Source organism: Anopheles coluzzii, chromosome 2 (assembly GCF_943734685.1).
Source record: "Anopheles coluzzii chromosome 2, AcolN3, whole genome shotgun sequence".
Classification (NCBI taxonomy): domain Eukaryota; kingdom Metazoa; phylum Arthropoda; class Insecta; order Diptera; family Culicidae; genus Anopheles; species Anopheles coluzzii.
In genome coordinates, this window is record NC_064670.1 from 2,484,946 (window position 1) to 2,508,712 (window position 23,767).

General features: G+C 47.2%; 2 protein-coding genes across 8 annotated transcripts in view; both read right to left on the reverse strand.

The window, feature by feature from the left end:
• Window positions 1–1,174, reverse strand: part of LOC120949716 (FERM, ARHGEF and pleckstrin domain-containing protein 2) — a 29,495-nt gene extending 28,321 nt beyond the window's left edge. For 3 of the 7 annotated variants that reach the window (XM_040367190.2, XM_040367188.2, XM_040367193.2), the window contains exon 1: window positions 1,047–1,174. The gene's annotated coding sequence lies outside the window, so the exon portion shown is untranslated. The other 4 variants (XM_049605425.1, XM_040367192.2, XM_040367194.2 and 1 more) reach the window with 3 other exon arrangements.
• A 334-nt stretch (window positions 1,175–1,508) lies between these two features.
• On the reverse strand, window positions 1,509–5,139 carry LOC120950370 (replication factor C subunit 1). The gene is made up of 3 exons (XM_040368355.2): window positions 4,992–5,139; window positions 4,788–4,868; window positions 1,509–4,726 (listed from the first exon to the last, which is right to left on the reverse strand). The coding sequence occupies exons 2-3, from the start codon at window positions 4,794–4,796 to the stop codon at window positions 1,574–1,576; spliced, it is 3,162 nt and encodes a 1,053-aa protein (XP_040224289.2). The 5' UTR covers window positions 4,797–4,868; window positions 4,992–5,139; the 3' UTR covers window positions 1,509–1,573.
• Window positions 5,140–23,767: the final 18,628 nt, after the last annotated feature.

The window sequence follows — 23,767 nt, forward strand, 5'->3', positions numbered from 1 at the left end:
GCTAGGGGTCAATATAATCAAACCTCCCGTCACCGTAGAGACGACAATTGGTGGTGGTTGGAAGGGAAGGGAAGTCGCGACGACAGCCAGTCTCCGGCCAACTACGATTGTCACAATTGTGTTTGCATAGAAAAATTACTAGGTCAAGCGAGTGTTCCACCTACCACCACCCACCCACCCACCCACCTGGCAGTGCAGGTGAGCAAGAACACAGAGCCATTTCCCAATTCCGCTCACGTACTGCACGTAATGTGTGGTGCCTGCCTTCCGTATTGATCTTCCCCCGTTTTGGTGCATGTGCTCGGGGAGAGGAGGGGGATGTCACCACAATCTAATTTGCCCCTTGGGTAATCGGCTAACCCCCTGCTCCTCTGCTGCCTGAGGCTGTTCCTCACGCACAAACACACCAATTACCTGTGTGCCCCTTTATCGCGTACTCATTCGCTCATCATTTTTATCACCTCGTAAGCCTTTCCACACACACACAAACACACACACACACACACAAGGCCACACTAACCGTTCTGGAATTAAAATCACCACCAAACCCGTATCTTTGGGCCGCGATAACACGCTACCGTCATCTTCATCCGCATTCGTCGCCGTAGTCGTCGTCACAACCACGCAAATGCCTTTTCGAGGGTGTTCTTCTTCGCCAACCAAGCCCTGTTTTTTTTTTTCTTCTACCACTTCGTGTTAACACCCCGTGAAAAACCTGCCCTAACCGATGGCAACCGTTTCTCCCCTGCCAGCCGCTTTTTCACACCAATCCACACACTGACGACACACGCGGCACGGAAAGATTTGCAATTATTGCTTTACAATGCTGCTAATTACAACCATTCGGTACGATTTCATGTTTTTCAGCAGCCCCCACCCCACTCGCAGGCTGTCGCGTTGTATGTATGGGAATGTGTCAGTAAACTTCCACCCGTTCGACACATTCGGAGGAGGAAGGAGGGTGGAAAACATGACATGTTTTAGTCTCGCGTCCACTTTCTACCGCTTTTTCACCAAAGTTTTCATGCCGCAGCGCTACAACTTACATTTTAGCAACACTTTTTCGCCACGGAATGACGCGCCCACTTTTCACGACTGATTTTTCTGACCGTAATGAAGGCAGGTACGTCCACGGCCCTTTTTCTCGCACCAACACACACACACATACACACAGGCGAGTGACTTTTGACAGCGCTGTGTACGAGTGTGGAGAGTCGAGGTGCGCTCGTGGAGACTTTTCGTGGCAGGCAATTTTGACAGATCAGCGCAGCGCGTAATTGCTGGCAAAAGCCGTTCGAGTGGGAAAATACAACTGTAGAATCATTTTAAATTAATTTCTAATTCATATCCCAGTCTTTATTTCACACGATGCTGCAATTTATACATGCTAATCGAGAAAGGTAGGAATTCATGAAATATCATACGCAATAAAACATATAACCTCAACAAAGATGCAAATTCTACTTCAAGTTGCATTTTCACAACATTAAATAATTAAACGCATCACATTCAATACAGGACTTTCGCATCTTATAATTTATTCCATTAAAATAACTTCTCCTTCACAAACATTTTACTTTTTCTTACCCTTTGCTCCGCCGGCCTTCGCAGTGCTGGCCTTCGAGGTGCTGGCCTTGCTGGATGCTGCCGACGTCGCCCCTGCTGCTGGCTTTTTCTTGATTTTTATGAACGCATTATCGTCGATGTTTTCTTCCTTTTCCTCTTCGTCCGATTCGACCTGCGTTGCGCCGCCTTGTTCGCCATCCTCCCCGTACAGACCGTCCATCTCGTCCTGGCCAGCATCGTGCACCTTCTTTTTAACCGTTGCCATCGCCGAATACGAATACGGACCAATCGCCTTGTTGTAGGCACGGGTCAGCGCGGCTTTTACCTTCCCGTCCACCGAATCCAGCGGGCTCTTGCGTTTCGGCCACGTGCTCAGCTCCACCAGCGAGTCGATGTCTTCACGCAGCAGACGATATTCCTTGATCACTTCCAGCGAATCGTGCACCCCCTCTGCACCACGATGCTGCAACGGCTGCACAATCGAGCGCAGCAAATGCGGCGCATAGTCCAACCGTATAGCCTGCCTCGAACCAGATGTGGCCACTCTCGTGTGATCATGTATTTCTTGCGCCAGGCGTTTGCGTTTCATCGACTTTGAATTTTTCCCCAACCAGCCCGGGAAATTGATCTGGCCGGTAAAGTGTCCCTCCATGAACTCGCCCGGCATCACCGAGCTAAACATTGCCTGCACCGGAAGCAGCGACCAGGCCATGTTCGATCGAATCCGACGTTCCACCATATCGCCCCGACTCAAACTGTCCGCCGTCAGGGCAATCCGGTCCAGCCACTCCGTTCTCGGCGCCTTCGGTTGCACCTTGAGGTAGTTCTCCTGCACAAACAGGGGCGCAATGTTATAATCGTGGAAAAACAGGTCCGCCTTATCGTTCAGCGTCATGTGCTTATGATCCTCGGCAGAGAACACCTTCCGAATGACGTCCCACGGTCCGATCTTAATGTCTTTCTTGGCGGAGTCCGCTTGCTTCTTGGCCGAGTCCACCGACAACGAGGCGGCCATCGATTTCCCGGCACTGTACAGCGCCAGGTGGTTTAACGTTTGCCGCACATCACCTCCCGTCCCGGCAATGATCTCCTCCAGGACGCCCGGAGACAGTTTCAGCTGCTCCTTGAAACAGACCGACATCATGGCTCCCTTGATTTGTTCCACCCGTGGCCGATTGAAGCGCAAATCAAAACAATAATTGACCAGCGATCTTATCTTCGGATGGTTGCGATCATTGCACATGCAAATGACCGGAATATGGCTCTCCTTTATCAACGCGATCAGCTCCTGCATACCGCCGCGATCCTCGTTACCCGCCATACCGTCCACTTCGTCCATCAGCAGCACGTGCTTGCTCGACACCTTTTCGCTTCTGCCACCGAAATAGCCGGCCAAAGACTTGCTGTTCAACAGCTCCGACACCTCTTCCTTCAGCAGCCGCTTGCTACGCGTGTCCGATGCATTGAACTCTACCGTGTCGAACCCTAGCTCCTTGCACACCAACGTAGCTGTGGTCGTTTTACCCACTCCCGGTGGCCCAGAGAGTAAAGCCGCTTTAAACGCTGCTCCCGAGTCATTCTTTGCCCATGGATTTGGCTTGGCGTGCTTCTTCGTGCCGTCGTTGTTCTTGTACCAGCTGGAAAGCCACACGGTTAACCGTTGGACGTTACTATTTGCGCCCATCTGGCCGATGATCTGCTTCGTGCTGGAGGGTTTGTATTTTTCCACCCAGGCCATGTTGTCCACGCTTTTGATGTCTTTTTGGTAGTCGGATAGTTCACGCTTTACGGTGGTTGAGGGTTCCAGCTTACGGGGAGAAGTTTTGGTCCCGTCCGATGGTTGCTTGGATGGTGACTTTTCCACCTTAACTTTTACCGCTTCCTTCGAATGTTCCGATTTACGCTCCACGGTCGCTTTACCAGGTGAACGTCCTTTCGACGATTCTGTTTTAAGTTCTTTCGGTGATTTCCGGGGAGATGGTTCCGTTTTAATTTTCTTTACCTCTTTTTCTTCCTTTGGCGATTCTTTCCGTTTCGAGCTAGTGCTGCTGCCACCGGCACTTTCTGCCTCCTTGACCGAGCTGCTCTTTTTCAACGGCTTCTGACCAGATTTCACCCGAATCAAGTCCAACAGTTCATCTTCACTCAGCGTCACGATGCCGAGCTCTTCCGCCTGAGCTATCTTTTTCGGGCCGGCATCATCTCCCACGACCATGTGAGTGCATTTCTTCGACACTGCGCCAACGACCTTGCCACCCAGATCCTTAATCACCTGTGCACATTCGTCCCGCTCCATCGACTCCAGCACGCCCGTTATGACGAACTGCAAACCCTGCAGACAGTTTGGCTTGCCTTCGGGAATCTCCTTCGAGCCCGGATTGGCCGGACCCTGGCGGTTTTTGAACTTTTGATACAAAATTGCCGACATTCGCTTGCGTTCGTGGCGCTCCTCATCGGTAAGAATGGATTCGTTCGGATCTTTATAGTCCGCGGCATCACTATCGCTCTTCTTCTTAGCTTTGCTGCTGGCTTTCTCACTGCTAGGGGAGGCTGATTGTTGCTCAACCGATTTTTGTTTGACGGGACTTTTCTTCGACACCGTCGGACGCTCTTCGCTGGTCTCCCGTTTGACTGGCTTGCTCTTGGGCGGAGTAGCTTTGGGCTTTTCCGGCGTGCGCTTCTCGCTTCGTTCGTTGCCGTTTCGATCTTTTCTGGCCATTTTCTTGTCCGGCTGCGGCGTCACTGGAATGACCTCATCGTCGTCCAGCTCCTCTAGCTTCACCTGCTCCACCGGTTCAAGCGTTTTCTTCTTAGGAATCTTGGGCAATTCGACGCGCTTCACCGGTGCCGTGCTAAACACATCCGCCACATTCACTGGTTTCAACTTTTCCGGTTTGGGTTTGGTACTTTCGTGCCTTCCCTTTGCCGGACTCTTTTCCTCGTCGTCGGATTCAATAACACGCCGTTTCTTCACCGCACCGGTAGTGGAGGGGCTATTCTGTTCGGGCCTTTTCGATGATCGGCTGGGTGAGGCTTTGGTTTCATCTTCATCGTCGCTAATAATTACGGCCTTTCTTTTGACGGTGGGCGTTTTAGCCGGTTCGGGAGCTTTGGCAGGTTTCGCAGCCGAACCTCCACGGCCAAAAAATGCTCGAATGTCCTGCAGATACAGTACCGGTTAGGGAGAGATATTACAGGTACAATATGCATGTTATACTCACCATTGACATGATGATGATTTCCGGAATAAGATTATCTGTGTCTGATCGTGGTTTAATTTGGAAGAAGATATATTTCAATCCCTAAAAAGAGAAATAAATAATGAGTACGGAATGTTGTGATGTGATGGGGCTCGGAGGATGCGTGATAGTCTGCAAACAACAAACAAACACGGAGCAACTGCAAGTTGCACACAGTTAACTCACAAAGAAATTCAAATGTTGTAATTTTTGTACAGATAAATTAATAATGAACTATTTCGAGAGCAAAATCGAGAAAATTGAAGCGCAGTTTCGGCTGCTTTCGAGCCCACAACAAACAGAATCCGCGCGAACCAACGAATGACAGTTGTGCGGCTAACCTTACGTCAAATTTGACATTTTTCGCCCTTGTCCGTTGCCCTTTTTTCTGCGAAGGCGAAGTGCACACACTGGGATAATGGCGTGTGTCTTTTGGTCAACAATTGTTTTGTTTAATTTAATTTGAATTTAAATTAACTGCAGTTTGATAAATTGGTCTTTGAGTTTTTTAATTCAATAGTACACTGTACAACTTTCCGAGGCTTTTTTCGTATTTTCATGATAGAATGAGGTATTTATGTGGCCTATACAACAAATAGTAGTTTATAAAAAGTTTGTATTTTTTATCATTAGAAATAACGCGCGTTGGGCATTGAAATAATCTCGCTAATGAATGATTTCGCCACAAATATTTTCACCATAACTTACCAAGCAAACAAGTATTTATTCAAAAAATACGCCTAGCAATAAACAAGTAAGGTACCATGGCATTACTTCATATTCACATGGCCATCCCGAAATAGAAAGCAACGCAACGAACGAAATATGTGCCGCAAGACGAAAACAAACAAACCGAAGCAAAAACCAACACAACATTGATTGATTGAACATCTTCGGATATTTCGGGGTGGAAGGATCTCGAGATGGCGCCAGCGATTATTTCGATCGCGTGAACACAAAAACCAAATCAATCACAACAGAGTGCAGCGGGATCGGGATTGGGGCACAAAAACAGAGCTCCGAACTCCAATGAATCGAATTGAGAATTGATAGGAGAAGGAAGACTAGTGAAACAAAAAACACACACCACCAACAAACGTACAATTTAATAATTTATTTGAGACAATTTTATAAATGTCAAGAATGCATAAATCGCACGAGCAAGCATAACAGCGATTCCAGCTATGCATTATTCATAAACCCACCAAAGTACCAAAGGCAGGAATAGAAATTGTCATGTTTTGCCCATTTTTTTGTCGCTTCCCTTTCCCTCGGGAACTGCGAATGAAATGTATTCAATGAAATTAGTTCTAATTACAGTTTGATAAACAACGGGCCAGCATACCCGTCCTGCTGAGAATGGGTATTGGAATTCTGCCCTTTCTTTTCTGCAACCGTTACAACACGTGGAATGTGCTGGTATGTTGCAGTTAGATTCCATTTCAATTGCAACCATACTTGATGGTATTACATTCTAAAAAATGTATAGGCTTTAAAGTGTATGTGTTTTGAATTAGGTGGATTTAACTCTGCACGGTGCTTTTCAATTCATTCAGCTACGCCAAACTGTTGCAGATGGTAGCATAAGCAAGTGATCCGGTGCTCTCTTGGACTTTGGTATCGCTCATACGCTCCTCGATTGATCATCAATCAGAAGATTCTTCGCTGACCCTTTTTTGCACCCTCCTCGAGGTTGGATTCGCTTTGCTTCCTCGATTTACCTCGATCACGATCGCATCACGACGACGATGACGATCATCATGACAAACTGGCTGACGGAACGAGATTGGCAGTTCGGAATCAAATCAATAAACCAAAAGCCCAGACAGTCGGCGAAGAAGAACCGCCCGACCACAAACAGCCGGACGGTAAAAACACCATCCCGATCCAGATACGTACCGTATCGGTGACATTTCGCCGTGGGCAGTCGGAGATATCTTTGAAGATAATCGATTTATAAGTCAGTTCATAAATTATTTCGTCTGCCTGTCTGCCGGCGCTCATCAGCATCATCGCTGTGTGGTTCGCGATCGACGGAGACACCGCTGACATTATAATTGTTTCGGGAAGGACACGGATGCCAAATTATGATTTATTTTGTGGACCACCACGCCAACGCCGAGTCCGCAAAGCCGACGAAATGTTGAAGTTGTCCAAACATAAGGACCTCTTCTGGTTGTGTTTCAGATGGTCCCGAGAAAGAAATTGTACTGTTTGCTGGATGATCTCAAGGGAATGATCTAAACCGTTACGGCAACCAACACTCACCGTAATATTCTCGCATTGTTCGGTCACAATTACCGTACGGCCTTCAACTTCTTCTGGAGAAAACATTCCAGAAATCCTTTTACACATTCCCAGCTAGGAAGAGCACGATGTAGGTCATAACATCCAATGCAAAGGCTCGTCGTCTCGTTGTCTGGCACAAGGTCACTTTTATTTTCCTATCACATTCCGCATTCCTTTCGAGCTAAATCATCTTCACGCTGAGCTGCCCTAAAAGCTGCTTGGGTCCATAAAAAAGGGGGTCTGTGAAATATGTTGCGCTAGCTGGTAGTAACACAAAAAAACTGCTACAATCAACCATAAAACTAAATTAGAATAAAAACAAACAGGATGCGAGAGCAAACCCCCTTCGAGAACCATCCAGGGGTTCAGGTAGGAGGATGGTCCTATTGGTAGATCACCGTGACCTTTCTGTAGCCATTTTTTAACATCATCCTTTTTTCGTTTTGCACCTTCCCTTTTTTCCTGCTCCTTCCTTCGAAACTGCTGGCAGACGAATTTGAGCAGAAGGATTAATAATATTTGGCTTTTGAAGAAGAAAAAACCCAGCCGATCGTGTTCGATGAGCATAAGACATTTAAAAAGTCATATATTACAATTTGGAGAGAAATTAGCTATGCATTCAGTGTTTCGAGCACTGCTCCTCCCCGTGCTCTGTGCAGCAGGATGCACCACTTCAGCCAGAAACAAATCACGCCAATCGAGCGAGTTGGTGGCGGCCCGGTACGCGGATGACCTTGTCTCGCTACTCCGCTGCTGCTGCTGCTGCTGCACCCGCTGCACACGGATGACAAAAAACAACATCGCCATCATAATTCGCGATCTGCATGTTTGCGAGGTTTTTGTTTAATTTCTGCAACGATCCCTCGAAGAGGGAGGTGAGGGGAAGCTGCGATGCGAAGCGTAGCGTCTAAAAATGAATCCAAAACACCCCAGATAGGGGATGATGCTGATGGGCCCGGAGCGCGGATCGGTGGACGACCCAAAGTCTGGAGCATAAATAAAACCGATGGTCATTAATAATAAAATAAATATTGAAACACGTTACTCACAGACACAGATATTTTCCCTCTTTTGCCCTCTCAGCTCGGAGCTCTCCGAACCCACCGAATTCCAACCGGTCTAGATCCTAACCCCTGCGTTGGATTCGATCCTTCCCCGGGATCTCCCTGTCGCACCCGCGTCACTTATCTGAGGCAATCTGATTCTAATCTGGCTCGCTATCACCTCACCTCGTGGTGCTGGTGGTGGTGTTTGGAGTTCGCCATTCCGCTTTTATTTGGGTAGTTTAATCCAAAAAGGGATGAATAACACGGGGGGAGAAAGAGAGAGAGAGTGGAAAGATCGATTTAATTTTATTATCATATCTGTTGTTCTCCTTTCGGTGAGCGGTGATGAAGGATGCGGCGGTTGTAGGCCCGAAACGAAGTTAGATAAATTTGTAAAGCCTTCCAGGAAAATTAGCCTGGCCCAGATTGGGCTTAGTTGGACGAGTGGAATCCCCCCTCCCGCGTCCTCCCAATTCATCACGATCGCGTTACGATTCACGGCAGTTATGAGTGATCGAAGGGTTTTTAAACATGATTGAAGAGTTCGTCCGACTGTGGAGTGTGTTTGTGTGTAGTTGGTCCAGCAGGGGCAGGGAAGGATAATAAATTTGTATCAAAACACCCAAGCACGGGGGAGCTGGAGCGGGAATCGAACGTGCGTGTCGGCCAGGAATGTAAAGTCAGTTTGGACGCGATTCTGAAGAGTCCCATACCCATTTAAGCGTCTTCTTCTGTTTCGTTGGTGGTGTGATTTACTTCACAGCACGATTATAGCATTTCTGAACAGGGCTGCTGTTTGCCCTTTTGACGCGCTCAACAGTGTCAACAATCTTGAGCCACCCACCAGGCCCGGGGGGAGCGGGCTGGTTCATCATAATTGAATTATTGTGCCATATTTTGCTACCACTTTGACCCGTTCTCAATCAACTCGTTATCGGTCGAGCTGCACGCCCTGCTGCGCAGCAACGAGCTTCCCATTTGGCCCAAGTGAATGCACAAATAAAAGTACGACAATCTCTTCACTTGCTTCACCCGCTGTTAGAACGCAAAATGCAGATGCAGCACACGCAGGATAGTGAATGATGCACACAAAAAAAACGCATCATTCACCGTTTAAATGGCAATAAAAATGCATTTTTATGGTACACCCTCCAACCCACCCCCCCCCCCCCATGTCAAAGGTTGATGGCACGGGGGGCTGCTAGCCACAGGTCAATGGCAGTCAATCAACCGATATGATCCTCTCCCGAAATCCCCCCCCCCACCCCTTTTAGGGCATGTTACGAGCAAAAATAAAATACATCCATTAAAAATGACAAAAAAGCTTATCAAAAAGAGAGAACAATTACGCGTGCCGCAGAAAGGGATGGACGCGAAAGCAGAGATGAAAAATAAAAGAAAGCACACACACACACACACACACGTACGTAGGTACACACAGTATAACTGGCCACACAACGGTGGGGCCACACAAACAATGGCCAAACTGCATGTCGAACTGATAACAACACATTTTAAAATATTTAATTACGACAACAGTCATCGGCAGGCCTTGGACAACCATGTCGGGATTGGGGGGTTGCCCCCTCCATGACCCTTTTTTTGAGCTCCCCCCTTTACGGTGTGGGGTATGTAAATGGACAAATAATACTCTAGCGGAGAGAAAAAAAAGACGCAGAACAAAATTGGAAGGATGTGTCGGCTATTGGCACAACAATCGACCGGTGGAGAGCAAATTGAATTATATCAAACAGATTCCAGTGGGTTGTCGCGCAATGTTCCCGTGCACCACCCATGCACCGGCCATGCAGTGCAACTGCACTCGGGTGGGGGAGAGATAGAGGAATGCAGTGCCGTCAACCGATGGATGGTTTGTGATTATTTCATTTCGTAGACCCATTTTCTCCATAACTGTCACAGTGACTGCAGGTGTAGGTGTATGGCGGGAGGGCTGTTTTTTTACCATTTTTTATTAAGCGCTTGCTGAAAAGCTTGCTGTCATTTATTCAAAAATCAAAAACATGATTTTTAATACTTTTCCATCGACGGGGTGGCTGGATTGTGCTTTTTTTATTCTTCTCTTATGCAGCTGTAATGTGATTGAAATTGCATTCAGCTTTGTCGCAACGGGATGGAAGCTGGTTGCGTCACATTTGATTTGATTGCTAATTGTAGAACCACGAAATTAAATTTTATTATTTTTTGTAATGAAAAGAGCAACCAGATGAGTGACACATTCATTTATCATTCGATGTAACAAAAAATAGGAGATGATTTTACTTGCAGGACTTTAACGCAGATTCAAACTAAAACCACACGTGCATCTGCTGTTTGCCATCCGCTAGCCTTGTGGCCCAGTGAATCAAGGATGTGTGTGATAAATAAATATTTTAATAAGTGTAAGCAACGAAGGATTACATTTCTGTAAGTCTTGGTGGCATACTTTCTATTTTCTTCCGTTCCATGTTAGGGTTAGCGCAAGCGGCCTAACGACACGTGCCGCACGGATGCGTTCGAGCGGTTCTGTGCGCAGTGTCTTACCATACCGACTTGTGCGAAACTCATAAATATCATCGTCAGTAGCAGTGCGATCAACGCCATCATCATCCTCATCATAATGCAATGCTGTGACGGCTGCATCGAGGCATGTTAACAGCCCGGAAGGGAACGCCGCGACGATGAGTGGGAGCGAGCCGAGGGGTTGCACAACATCCTCCGAGGGCGAAACAAGGATGCTACTTTATGATTCATAACGATTCGTCCACCAGTTATGAATCGTTTCCTGTTTCCGGGGGCGAAGTGGGCTGCTGAAGAAGCTGAAGAAAAGTATCGTGGCGTAGGATGCGAAGGGATGAACACGGCCACACGAACAGGGACAGTTTTCCCCCTTTTTTTCGCTTGCTGTTGGTCGTGAAAGTGCGCCGCAGCAATGTCCTTGCGCGACTGAATGTGTTTTTTTCTTCTCTACCTCTCTCTCTCTCTCTCTCTTTCTCTCAGTCATTTCCCATCCGAACGGTCGCTGTTGTTTGAATTGAAGTTTAATGATGCGTGATTTATTGAACGTGGGCCACATAGACACCACAACGACCGCAACACCATTTTGCCGCTTCCTTTAGCAATTTAGCAGCCCAGAGAGATAAGTAATTCTCATCGAAACTGTTTTCCACGAATCGTTAAGGATCGCAGTACCGTCTTGCGGTTTTTGGAAGCTGTATCTTAGCGATCATTATGCTTCGCTGAAGGACCTTTTCCCCAAGACATTGTGTAACAATTGTGTACAACAAGCATTCGTCAGAGCCAACCTTTCAATGAATTCATTTCAACTACCATTGCCATTGTCATACCGTAATCATTAAACGTCTATTAACGGACGCCGTGACGGACAGACACACTTGATCGAAGGTATGGTTCGACGGCGGGAAACAGATCCTTCCCCACACTGCATTGATTGATGATCGTGCGCAAGAGCCATACACTCGCCCAACAATACACGGGCACAATGCGAAAAGGTTGAAGGATAAATGATACCGAGCTCGGACTCCCTCGGAAAAGCACAAAGTGACCCGTTTTGATCATCCTTGTGCAATGGTTTGATCGTCGCACGAAAAGGACACCCAGCAAAGGACACCTTACACCCGGTTGCGCCCGGTCCCTATTTCTGCTTACAAATGTTTCCTTAGAATAGCTAAATCACTTCGTTTACCTCCACAAACCATAAACAATCATCAATCTCCCGGTGAAGCACTGTGCTGCTCCTAGAGAATGCCGTAAGTGGCAGTAGTTTCGTGTGAAAAATATTTCCCAAATAGCTACTTACAAAACAACACGGGGAAACCCAATGGCAACAGTCCATCTTCCATGAAGTGGAGCCTTTTGTAAGATATACTACTTCTCGTGCAGCGTGTTGGCCACCTTCCTACCCCGGGATTCCCATAAAAATGGAGATCACATCGTAACTCTTCTCTCACTCTCTCGTAACGTTCGTTTTAGACAGCAAAAAAACGCTCCCAATATGCATCGGAATCGGTGTGAGGATACATAAATTTGGCAATCGCTTCGCTTCTCACACATGCCAGTGGCCGTAACAAACGACGGCCAAAGTGGTTACCGCTGGTCGCTTCCGTGAGGAAGGGCCCCGTGTTCGTACGTGTCGTTTGACAGCAGCAGGAAGCGCGAAAGCATCTTTTCTAGGCGTGCTTCCTTCGGTGCCAATATGGCTCTAACGGGGGGGAAATATAACGACACACACACACGGTACACAAGCAAAAAATCACGTCCTGTGCCGCGGCTTCCAATGGCTTCCATCACTTGGGAAGATCTACTAGCGATGGGGCACTTTTTCGGGCAGTTTTATTGACTCAGCAGCGCTCGGAAAACGGGGAAAATATGCTTTCGCACAGCAGCTGAGTCGCCTTCGCGATACTATCACGACGTCCACCTTCCAAAACACTATCGTTTCGCCGGATGAATAATGTGAGGGCTGGAACAACGGACGACGAAGACGATTTGGCTTGCTGTGAGAGATCCCACAGTACAGCAAGGATACGCAGCGGATATTGCCGGAAACAATGTAGCTCTGTTTTTACTCACTTTTTCGCAAACAGTTTAGGTGAGACGATTGCTATACGAGATGTTACATCATAGACTGGATAGAGTTGAGAAGCTGCTACTTTAAAAGAACGTTAAATATTACTAAAAAACAAGGGTGCGAAACGCGTCCCCGAAAGCAAGAAGGCAAGAATCCTCGCAAAGCGGAAGGGCAAATATTTTGGACCATTTCCGTCCGATTGGCACAAAGCATTCCATTCCACGCCACTGCACACCAAAGTCAATTAAAAGTCCGCGATTCCCAAAGGGACGCATAATCTCAATTAATTTGTTTTTCCACCACTGCACTGGCGTCGGGCAAATTGGAGGGAGAACACTGAAAAGCTGATTAGTTTACAAAAGTGCGTTCTACGGCAGTGCTATTGATTCTATGATCCTAGTTTATTGGTTGTTTTCGTAACCGATCCGATCCCTATCCTGCCTTGATATTTTTATCTTTCTATTCCGGGTGTACGTGAGTGTGCGTTTAGTCGCCGTTTTGTCGCTTTGGTCCTTTTTTGTCTGTTTGCAGATCCCCGGCTAATCGGATTACGGAATCATTGGTGCCGTGGCGTTCCCGTTTGATTCGTATGCAAAAAGTCAACCAGGGTCGTCTGGATGGTTCACCTGATTAAACATCGGCTTACTGCTAAGGGTGAATTCCTTGATTCCGGGGAAGTGTTTCATTTAAAGAAGCTCCTTAAATTCCTATTTGAAGCTTATGAATCTAGCACGGACGCCATACAAAAAAGGCCATTGTTTTCTTACGTAGAAAATCATTATCTCAAACATTTTGTGATGATAAAAAACATTTTAAAAAAGCGTTTGATAACCGAATCAAACAACCTTTTGTGTTGCTATTGTTACCATCTTGCCCTCTCTTGACGTAAGGCTGCAAACGGAGGAATTGTTTTCTTGCGTGCTATGGGTATGGTTCGGTTTTGACAAATGGTCAGCCACACAAAACAGCTGCACTGGTCATCGAGTGCAGAGAGAGCGTTTGACCGACCGAGTTTGCGCACCCATAGAAAATGGGAAAACATCAAACAAGGAAACAAAGGAAAAAAGTGACGTTATTAATTATTCACCATTTGAGATGATGTATTTGTGTGGTGTGGAACCTATTGGGACCTTCGGAAAGCCCGCACACAAAGCGAATTCCTTCCCGATCGAAGGAGAAATGTAAGGTACAACAAGCTGCTGCTCTCCAGTAATAGATTTGAGAAACAAAACACAATTCGATGCGAGCCACGTTGTCTTGCGCTTTAGTTTCACCGCGCAGAGAGAGAAAATATGCAGACAGCTAGGAGCCACAGTGAAATAGGAGAGATAGCTTTTTGGATTTGGAAAGTGTGATACAAGAGGTATCAAAATAAACAGTCGCCATGATGATGGAAAGCGTACATGCTAGGGTGACGAGTTTTGAAAACAAACTTTAATTTTAATATCAATAAAACAAACAATCCTCCCCAAATACAGACAAACACACACACGGCACAATCGGCCTGGTTATATGATCGAGTCGATCGATCCGATCGGGCAACAAAAATCGACACCGAAACCGAACCGGCGCTATTATCTAAACAATCTGTCAAACGAACAAAGTATCACTGACGGTTCTATCTCCAACTCTCGATCTGAAGGGAGGGGAGGAGGAGACCGGTGGTCGCGGTGTAGTGTATTGACATTTGAAGAGATCGAGAAATAATGGTCCATCCATGGCTAGGCTTCAAATAAAATCGAATGACCCCTCCGGTCGTAAATCAATCAGCTCGACTCCTTGTCCGGGGCCTCGCGGCTGCTGAGGTGAACCTCCACGGGGAGACCGTGACGTGATCTAGCAGGCAAACACAGACACACACGGCTACTTTTTTATCTGATATGCTCCATTTATGGGTCGCTGCACGGCTCGATTCGTATCTGTGTATCTGAGAGAAGACGAAGAAAAAATCAGTCAAAACCTGCTAAATCAAACTTTGTGCAGGCACTGATTGTGTTGAACTTCTTCCCAGGGTGACTCTTTTAGTATGGGGACATGGGAAGGGAAGAGAGGATGCGCTCCAGGTTTCACAAACCTGTCCGATCGAGCTCATCGACACACACACACTCACACACAGGCTCGTCAAGTGTGAGATCATAAATCTATCATTCGGTTTCCGATTTCCTGCCCCGATCGAAGGCGAACGACTCTGCCAGGTTGAGAGGTAGCATAAAACTAGCACAAAACACGCGGTAAACTCTTCCGCAAACTTCCCCTCTCTCTCTCACTTACTTTGCTGGAGTTGCAATAGTGCTCCAATAGTGCCGGAGTACCGGAGCGACAGGAAGTCTAAAGCAATTAGTTCTCAATCGTCAGGCTAACACATCAAAAAAACAAACCAACAAATCTTCACTACTCCAAACGCCCCAAAACGCGTTCCCGTTCCAGCTGGCCCGGCCCAGCAGCTCGGCAGGAACCTATTCGAGCGCATAATTCATTTTATTCATTTATTTTTGTTTATTTATGTTTGTTTTATCTGCACTTTGGTAAGTAGGTGGAGTGTGCTCGAAGTACGGTGGAGTCACTTGTTAGCAGCTTATAGGTAAGAATCGAGAGGAGGCTGGCGAGCAGGAGGCTCTTATACGCGCTAACAAGAGCACATCCTTCTTGCTTCGTGGTAGTCGTACGCAAGAGTATGTCGCGTGCTTCCGTGCTCTCCAGTGGTGCTCCAGATTCACACATACACGCACACACACGGACCGATGCATACGTTGAAGAAACATGGAAAAGATACAGCATAAATATTATTATGTTCCCAACATACCTTTCCCGAGTGCTTTCCGCTTTGCATCTGGCGCGTACGTGCGCGCGCGCGCGCCAAACCAGCCTGCACACAGGGATACAGCAAGAGCGAACGCCAACCGTAGACAGCATGTCTGCTTTATGTTTCCCAGACCCTCCGGCAAGCGGTACCAAGCAGCCCTTCGGTAATGGGGTAGGGGGGGGGGGTACCAAACCCCCCGGCCATCTCCCGGAAGAGCCAGCTCAGCAGCGATCGACATCGCCGGAGGGTGTCTACAGAGTGGGAATCCGCGCATCCACGGGGATCTCCGGCACCAGGCTTTCTCTTGCTCCCTTCCTATCTCTTTCGGTATGTGTGTGTGTGTGTGTATGTTGACCGCTGTTGGTGAGATGTATCCTCCAGGAGAGACCTTCTGGCGACGGAGTAACCACACACACACGCCCTACGATCCCTGCACAGTCATGGCAGACAGAGCGTCTTTCCCTTTTCGCTGCGATCGCAGCACTATCCGCGTTTGACCGATCAAAGGAAAATGGCCGCCATTCGGCGAACCAGCAGCATCATCATCATCATCACCCTCAGCATCATTCTAAACCTGCAGAAATTGAGAGAAAAGATGAGATAACATAATGACCAGGGTTTTTTTTTTGGGAGCCGCACATTGGCCCGGTAAGTCCTCGGCAACGGGCCCGGTAGGCAAACGTTCATAAAATTAATAACACAGCAATTCGTTCTGTTTCAACGCCTACTAATGGATCGATAATTGAACAATGGGTAGAAATGGTTTCTCTGGGTGTGTGCGTGTGTGTGTGTTGGGTTGTTTCTTTCTGCTGCTAGCTCTCTGCAAGCACTGGGACTATGTTGAGCCATAGTCCCCTTTGGAGCCGAGAGGACGGCCGATGGCGGCCAAATGGGGCTCCAATGCTCCAAGGCCATACAGAAAACAAAATGTTGATCATGCTGAACTCGAATGAAATCGAAACGCTACACAAAGCAACAAATCAGGGTGAAGAATAGAACCCATTAATATGATGTTTCTTTGTCGGTTTACCAATTTGTTGTATTTGCAAATAAAAGGGGTTTGTCGGTGTCGGTGTCGCTGGGCAGAAGTCACGAGGGGTTAGGCAATAGTTTCAATAAACAGTCTTCTATAACAAGTCAAGCTGGATAGATAATTTTAAAATTATATTAAATTACACCATTATCCTGTGACGCTTATCCGATCCATCAACAATGAGTTTACATATCGTTTAAATCCAAATTTTCGAATGATTTTGTGGGGGGGAAGGCACGCGTTTTATTACTCACCGTGGTTGAAAACGAAGGGTAAAAGTCACACTTTGTCTTCCCTTTCGACGCTGAACGACAATTTTCAACATCATCAATCACCGCGTCACTGTGGGCTGTGTGCTTGTGTTCTGTTCAGAATAAAATAAAAATACGAGCCTGGAATAAGACTAATATCGTTCGTCCGTCTCGCGCCGGAATCGACAGTTTAACACATTTGCTACGTTCCGACCCGTTGGTAGATTGATCTTTCATCGGGTATTGTACACGATGTTGTTAATGTTGTGGATCGACAACGTTGCGTGGTTAAAATGAACACATGAACTTCGATACTTTGTTTACCCCTTTCGTTTGAAAAGAATTATTACCCTGCTTTTTTATTGAATTCTAGCTTCGCTGCTATCAAACATCAGCGATCTAGTGTCAGGTTCACCTGATCTGATGAACTCCAAAAACACATCCAGTGCTACGAAAGCACATTGCTTGTTGGCTGTGGTCGCGACCCAGAGTCATTCATTTTGGGAAAAGCTGGGCCGGCCAAAGAAGCACCTCCCATGGGAATGGGTCCCCGAACCCAAGCGAACGGCGACGCGCGACGGATGTCCAATAAATCATTGTCAAATTCACGGGCAGGGTTTATTAAAAAGGAAAAACGAATAATTTAATTAAAAAACTTAAACAACGCACACCGCACACCGAAGGGAACAGGATCGGATGTGGAGGGTGTGTTGGGTATGTCGGGTCGGGTGGTGGCAAACGCAATAAAAAGCACAAATAAAACACACAGGACAACCTGCTCGCGCGATTCACCTACCCGCCGATGGCGACAACGGCGACGACCAACGAGAACATTAAGCCCCCACCAAGGCCTAAAACACGTGTTGAGCATTCACCGCGTACGCCGTGTGCTGCTGAAAATTGGGAATAAATCAATGCTATCAACGTCACCGTACTGGCGCAGGGCGGCAACGGAAAATTGAATAAGACCGAGGGGTTAACCGCAAAGCGCAGAGCAGAGCTCCCGAGATGAAGGATTTTCTACCGTAAATAGATCATTGCCGCTCATCATCACACTTGGGTTAGGGGTTGGGAGGGTTTTTTTGCCGGGAGGGTAGGTGCTTGCCTTCGGTATATGCAATACAAACACACCAGTCACCCAGCCCTTACATTCGAACGCTGCTTCTCTCCTGAGAAAGTAACACCCTTGCCAAGGATCGTTATCGTTTTATTATGATCATCTCATTTAATTATGAGAACGCTCAGTGTCAGGCTTACTCTATCTTATAGGAATCTCTGCCACCGTTGCCACGGCGGTAAAGTTGATTCCAAACCGCAGAAAAGGGAAGTGGTTTACCTCCTAACTCAATAAGGGTAACAAGTTTCCCTCGAGGGTAGTTTGTTAGCCTGGGTCGGGGTGAGTGGAATGCAGTTGAAAACGACGTTGAGGAGTAATATAATGAAATGTTTGGAAATATTCCTTATGTTTGTTTACTTAATAGCAAATCTGCTACACTCAATGCATATATTTTTTCAATAAAATGAAAACGACTAAATAGAGTGCGTTACTCCATATCCATCCCTTCCATATAATAGAAGAAAAAAATCATGTTTTGACACTACATTTATCGAAAAACTTTATCACCTTCCGAATCTTCCAACACCTACACGAATTTGCTCCGTCCCAACCACCCCAACGAGTCAGGAAAAGCGAGTGAAATTGAATCAGTGTAAAGTGAGCAGCATACGTTTGCAGCATAGATTTCCATCGAATAAAACTGTTTCCCTTTCCCGTCCCTAGACGCATCGGAAAGAGCAGAAGTGTGAGAGAGAAAGAGAGGAGCGCAACATTACAAACACCCTTCAAAGCAAGGGGGAGACAAACTTTTGCACCGATTTTTCCTCACTGACTCATCGACCTTTTTCACCCTTGTTTATGCGATTTCGGTCGTGATTTCCCAAAACAAGAAGGAAATGTGCCCTCCAACGGCCACCAACACAGATTACGATATCCCAGCGGACTTAATGAACTTATTTCCCATCGCACACTAGATTATCCTAGAATGTGATCGAGGTCATTGGCATGTTTAGGTTTGTTTCGCTGTAATTATGTGGGCCAAATGAAGTGTACTTTTGCTCTTACTTTCACGGCGTAGAGTTATTTTGCTCGGGATGAAACACGCAGCTTTCACAAACTAAACAAGGACACACAAATCAGGGCAGTGCACCAAATGGAACTGTTGGAAATTCACTTTGGATACACATTAATCATACTATTGCGACAGTTTTACTCATTTCTTTGATGGGAGCAGAGCTATTAGTTATGTTTCGATCCAATAAACGGCCACATTGCATTCTGCATCCTTGCAGTGAAAGACATCAAATCGAAAACCTACCGCATTGCTGCCAAATCGTGGCCAACCACATTGTCTAATGAGCTTCCACGATGGACCACAACGCTCGCCCTGTGTGTGTCGCAGAATCGATCAATCGATCGTGAGGTAGCTGAAGTAAAAAAGAACTCCATCCACCACGCCGCAGAAGACGCCGAGTGGGAAGTCATTGGATGTGATGAAAAATAATTTATTGTGCAAAATATAAATACCTTCCCGCTTACCCCAAGCCCATCACATTTCGGGGTGAAGGGGTGAAAATAAAACTGCAACAGCAAAGAACTCCACCGACCTCGACGAACCAGATTTCGGACCAACCAATATCGACCAGATTGGCGTTCGAATGAATTATTTATTGCACGTACCGTGCCCGACCGGCCGGCCACAACTTGAGGCCCCGACTTCTAGGCCTCCCTTGATGGGGAGGTCCGTGTGTCAGTTTATAGTTCTGCAATCGGAAAGCCACCTCGGTTCCTTTCCCCCAGTTACCCACCCCCGGGGTCGTTCCGGATCGTGAGTCTCTAATTAATTACGTCAAGATCGGGTTGGCACAAAACGGGGCACACAAGCTCTCTGGGCGGACGCTCGTCTTTCGTCTTTGGCGGCATTCGGCTGACCTAAACGGTGGTAGACACTCGCGATCTGATCGAATGAAAAGTGTGCTTTTTCTGCAATCGCGGCTGCTGCTGCTGCTGAAGAATGTCGTCCACGTCAGTTTGCGCTGCAGCGCAGCAAATGGTAAAGCAAAAGACACACGGCCGGTGGTCATTCGTAGTTCATTTAATCTTCCCGCGACTCGCACAGCATTGCCCTGTCTCCCGCCCCATGCCCAACCGGCACAGTAATTAATTATCCCGTGAGCATTAACGCATCCTGCCGAGGAATGTGCGCTGGAGTGATCGGTTGGAAAACTCGCCATCGGTCACGGTAGACTGTCAGACGTCAACCGTTCGATCGGTGGCGCGGTTTTCGCTTCAAATGGACCCGACAAGTTTTTCGCTACGAGTTTTCCCTTTGGTGGAAAATGGCGCGATGGCTTGCGATGGCTCTTGGGGCGGCCTTTTTCTCGTACCTTATCAGAAAACGATTACACCCGGTCTATGGGTTCGGTTCATTTACAAAAGCGGAAAACTCTGGCGAATCTGCCCAAGTTAATTAGTAACCATAAATGTCTTAATTGAATTCACGACCCGATCGGCTGGCTGATTAACGACTCCGCTGCCACCACGCACAACAGGCAGCCTAAGGTTCCCTGAGGTGTTGCACGACCAAATTCCGATCGATTTGCTAGCGATAGGCAAATCAAGGAGCGGTCATGGCATCTCAAGAAATTGATCTAATTTGGTTTAAACCGGGAAGGGCGTGCGGTACGAGCGGAGAAGGGCCTTTTAATTAAATTTGTAAAACCTTCCCACAAGCACCTCCCTTCGCTCTGTCGCTCGTCACTCATTCGATTGGGCTTCTTATTTATTGAGGACACCCACTGACTTCGGTTCGTCCGGAGCCTTCGTTCGTCATAATCGAAGCAAGGAGCGCACTTCTCTCGTTAAGGTTTTGCGTCCCCATCCCCATCCATCGTTGTGAACGTTATGCAGGAAGGTAAAAATAAAGCGCAAAACGAAGCAACAATCTGGTCTGAAAAGCTTTCGATCGATATTGATACGCGATGAAAATAATAATGACTGCAAGCAACGACTGCCAAACCACGGTAACCAGCGTCATTCGTCGTGCAAATCCTTCCCTTTGGCGTTTGAACTGTCTTTTTAAGTTTGTGATACTTTTGAAGAATCTCCAAAGCACGTGTTTGAGCACTGTGAGATGTTTTATTCATCACTTGTGACGAAGAAGCAAACATCAATGGGCGTAAATTGACAGCAAACGGGACACAGAACCTCACACGATTCTTTGCATTCCTTGCAGACACCTAAGCCACGACAATGTATCTATATCAAGGATCACCATTCGTCAGAACCTATTATTTTTAATTTATTTTAAAATATTCAAGAAGTTTTGGAACAGTAGAACACTTTATTTAATTCAATAATACCTCTTAAAGGTATAATTCCAGGTGATGATTAGTTGTTCCACCGCAAGCGAGCAGAACAGAAGCGATCAATCACTCACTCTTCAACGATTCTTCTGCCAAAGGCAGCTCGATCATTTCTCTACAGACGTGTTCCGGCTTCCTGCTTTCCTGTTTTCTATTCTTGATTTCTTGACTTCTTCAGTTCCAACTTGGTCCAGTGGCGTTTTGTACTCACTTCCCGATTGACTACTGGACGAAGAAAAACTGGAATGGATCTAACTTCCAGAGATTACATCTCGATGTCCACCGGGATTGATTGAGACCGAATACGAGCGGGCATAAAGAGAGAGAGAGATAGAGAGAGCGCGGACGAAGAGGAGAAAGAAGTGTGACACATTATTCAAATGCGCGATAATCTGTTTGTCACTCACTGGGCTTCTTTCTTTCCTTTCGCTGATAAACAAATGCTGGGCTGCGTCGTTCCGCGCCAGCGAGTGCCCACGAAGCGGGATGGAAATGAAATGTAAATGAAAGGATATCGAGCCACCTGAAACCACTTTCCATCTCACGTCCATGCTATGTTCCGCCCGGCCCGGCAGATGGTTGTTCGGCCCGGCACGCGGGTCGATTCGGGGCGGGGAGCTAAGCTGATTTAAATTTATTGCCTTCCGATAGAGATCTGTCGTAAAACATCTTGTTTGACATTGATCGGATGTCATCATTAGCCGTGCCTCGGTGCCGCAGCCTAGGGGAGAGCTAGCGAACCGGACCACATCCTTTCCACGCGCCCGACACCACGGCCCGACGATGATCGATGGTGAGCAGGTGCCGCACGGGGTGACTTTTTAATTGCTAAACTACTCACCGACATGAGCTTGATCGATAATTTTAAGCAAATCGTGCCGGACCGCTCCTAATGGGTTGGAATGATTCATATCGGGGCCGAACGTAGCGTGCGGCAGAACTAGATTTGTGCGACTGTGTGAAACTGTGTCTCTCGGAGGCAATCGCCAGTGTCCGGTTAGTAGTTAAACGGTTGGCAAGCAAATGAGTAATTAAGTTCCATCACGATAGGCTCTGCTGCTGATATTATCCAAGGTCTTTTTGCTTCTGAGCTGAGTAGATACTGCCCAAGATTAGAAACCACTAAGCATGCCCAGCTACAAAATATTCTGCGCTTTTGTGGATAGTTCTCCAGCAAGCTTGAAGGTAGTTCGTCAAATGGTTTCAAAGTTTCTTATCGCACGACAGCTCAATTAATCTCGTCCAATCTGCGTCCGATCTGATGCGATCGACAGCTCCCATCGAAACGCTTCTCCAAAGATGCAACATTTTGGGAACGCTAGCAGCGAGAAATTCGATCATCAAACTAAATACATCAGCAAGCAAAACAGAAAGACAATACTGATGTAGTTATTTTTACATCACCCAACTGCACTGCTCTTAATTTGGGTGCTCTCCCTCGCTCTCCGTCTCTTTTGACCCTTGAGGACGGTGCACGTATGGCGTGTGTTTGCTGTCGACGCCTAACGAACGCGTCCCTACGCATTTTCTCGTAGCCAGGCGCGAGAAGGATCGTCCGGGAACATAAACACCCTGTTACACAGGTCAGACACTTGTTGTTATTGTGTGTGTCAATGACTTTGGGAATGCCTCCCAGTCCCTGGTGCCTGATGCCCTCGGAACAATGTTTTTGTTTCTTGAGCAAGCTGACGAACCGTTTTGCACCTTCTAATTGAACGTTTACTTTAGCGCTGCATGAGCTTCTGGTGCGCCTGTTTCCAGCTCGCCAGCCAAGAGCTCTGTGCGGTTTACAACATGAGTGACAGTGATCGATACGATGCAGGTTTGGCTACCGGGGGATTTTAAAAGCCTGTCACTTGCCTCGCGGCCATTTACGCTCCCGCGCGTATCTTTCGCCACCGAATGTGTCTCCAAGGTGTGCGCTCAAAAATCCGTCCACCCGAATGCGCACAGACACACACACACATGCTTGATACTGTCCCTCGTGCGATAACACGCAGCTACGGCAGCATCGCGGTCCGAAGCTCCACGAACCGTGCACAATGTTGCGTAACAGAAGCCGGGGAAATGCCTATAGGAAAAGCTGTCAATTGCAGGCTTTCGGGCCGGTCCGTCCTCGGGAAAATCCATTAGCATTACACCGTTCCTTATTGTATGCGTGTGTGTGTGTTTGTCGAGGCGATTGTGCTGTGCTTTGCCTCGATCTCCTCCGTCTATTGTGTGGCAGTGTTCGGGCGTTTCTTGAAAAGGATAAATCGATATCATCAAAATGAAAAGTTGCCTTCTGCCGTGCGCCGCCAGCAATTCGAGATGCCTCATAAAGACGTGCCAGTGGAAGGGACATGGGACAGGGTGAGGTGATACCGGCCCGAAAGACGTCAATGAGCCGAGGACACTGACGACAACGGCGAACGTCGTCCGCGATTGACGAGCATGGTTATTATATTTATTTCAATGTAACGCTTTTCCGCAGCTCCCATTATCTCGCCTAGCTCCTTCGCTTAACAATTCCGCTTTATCGGCCACTGAA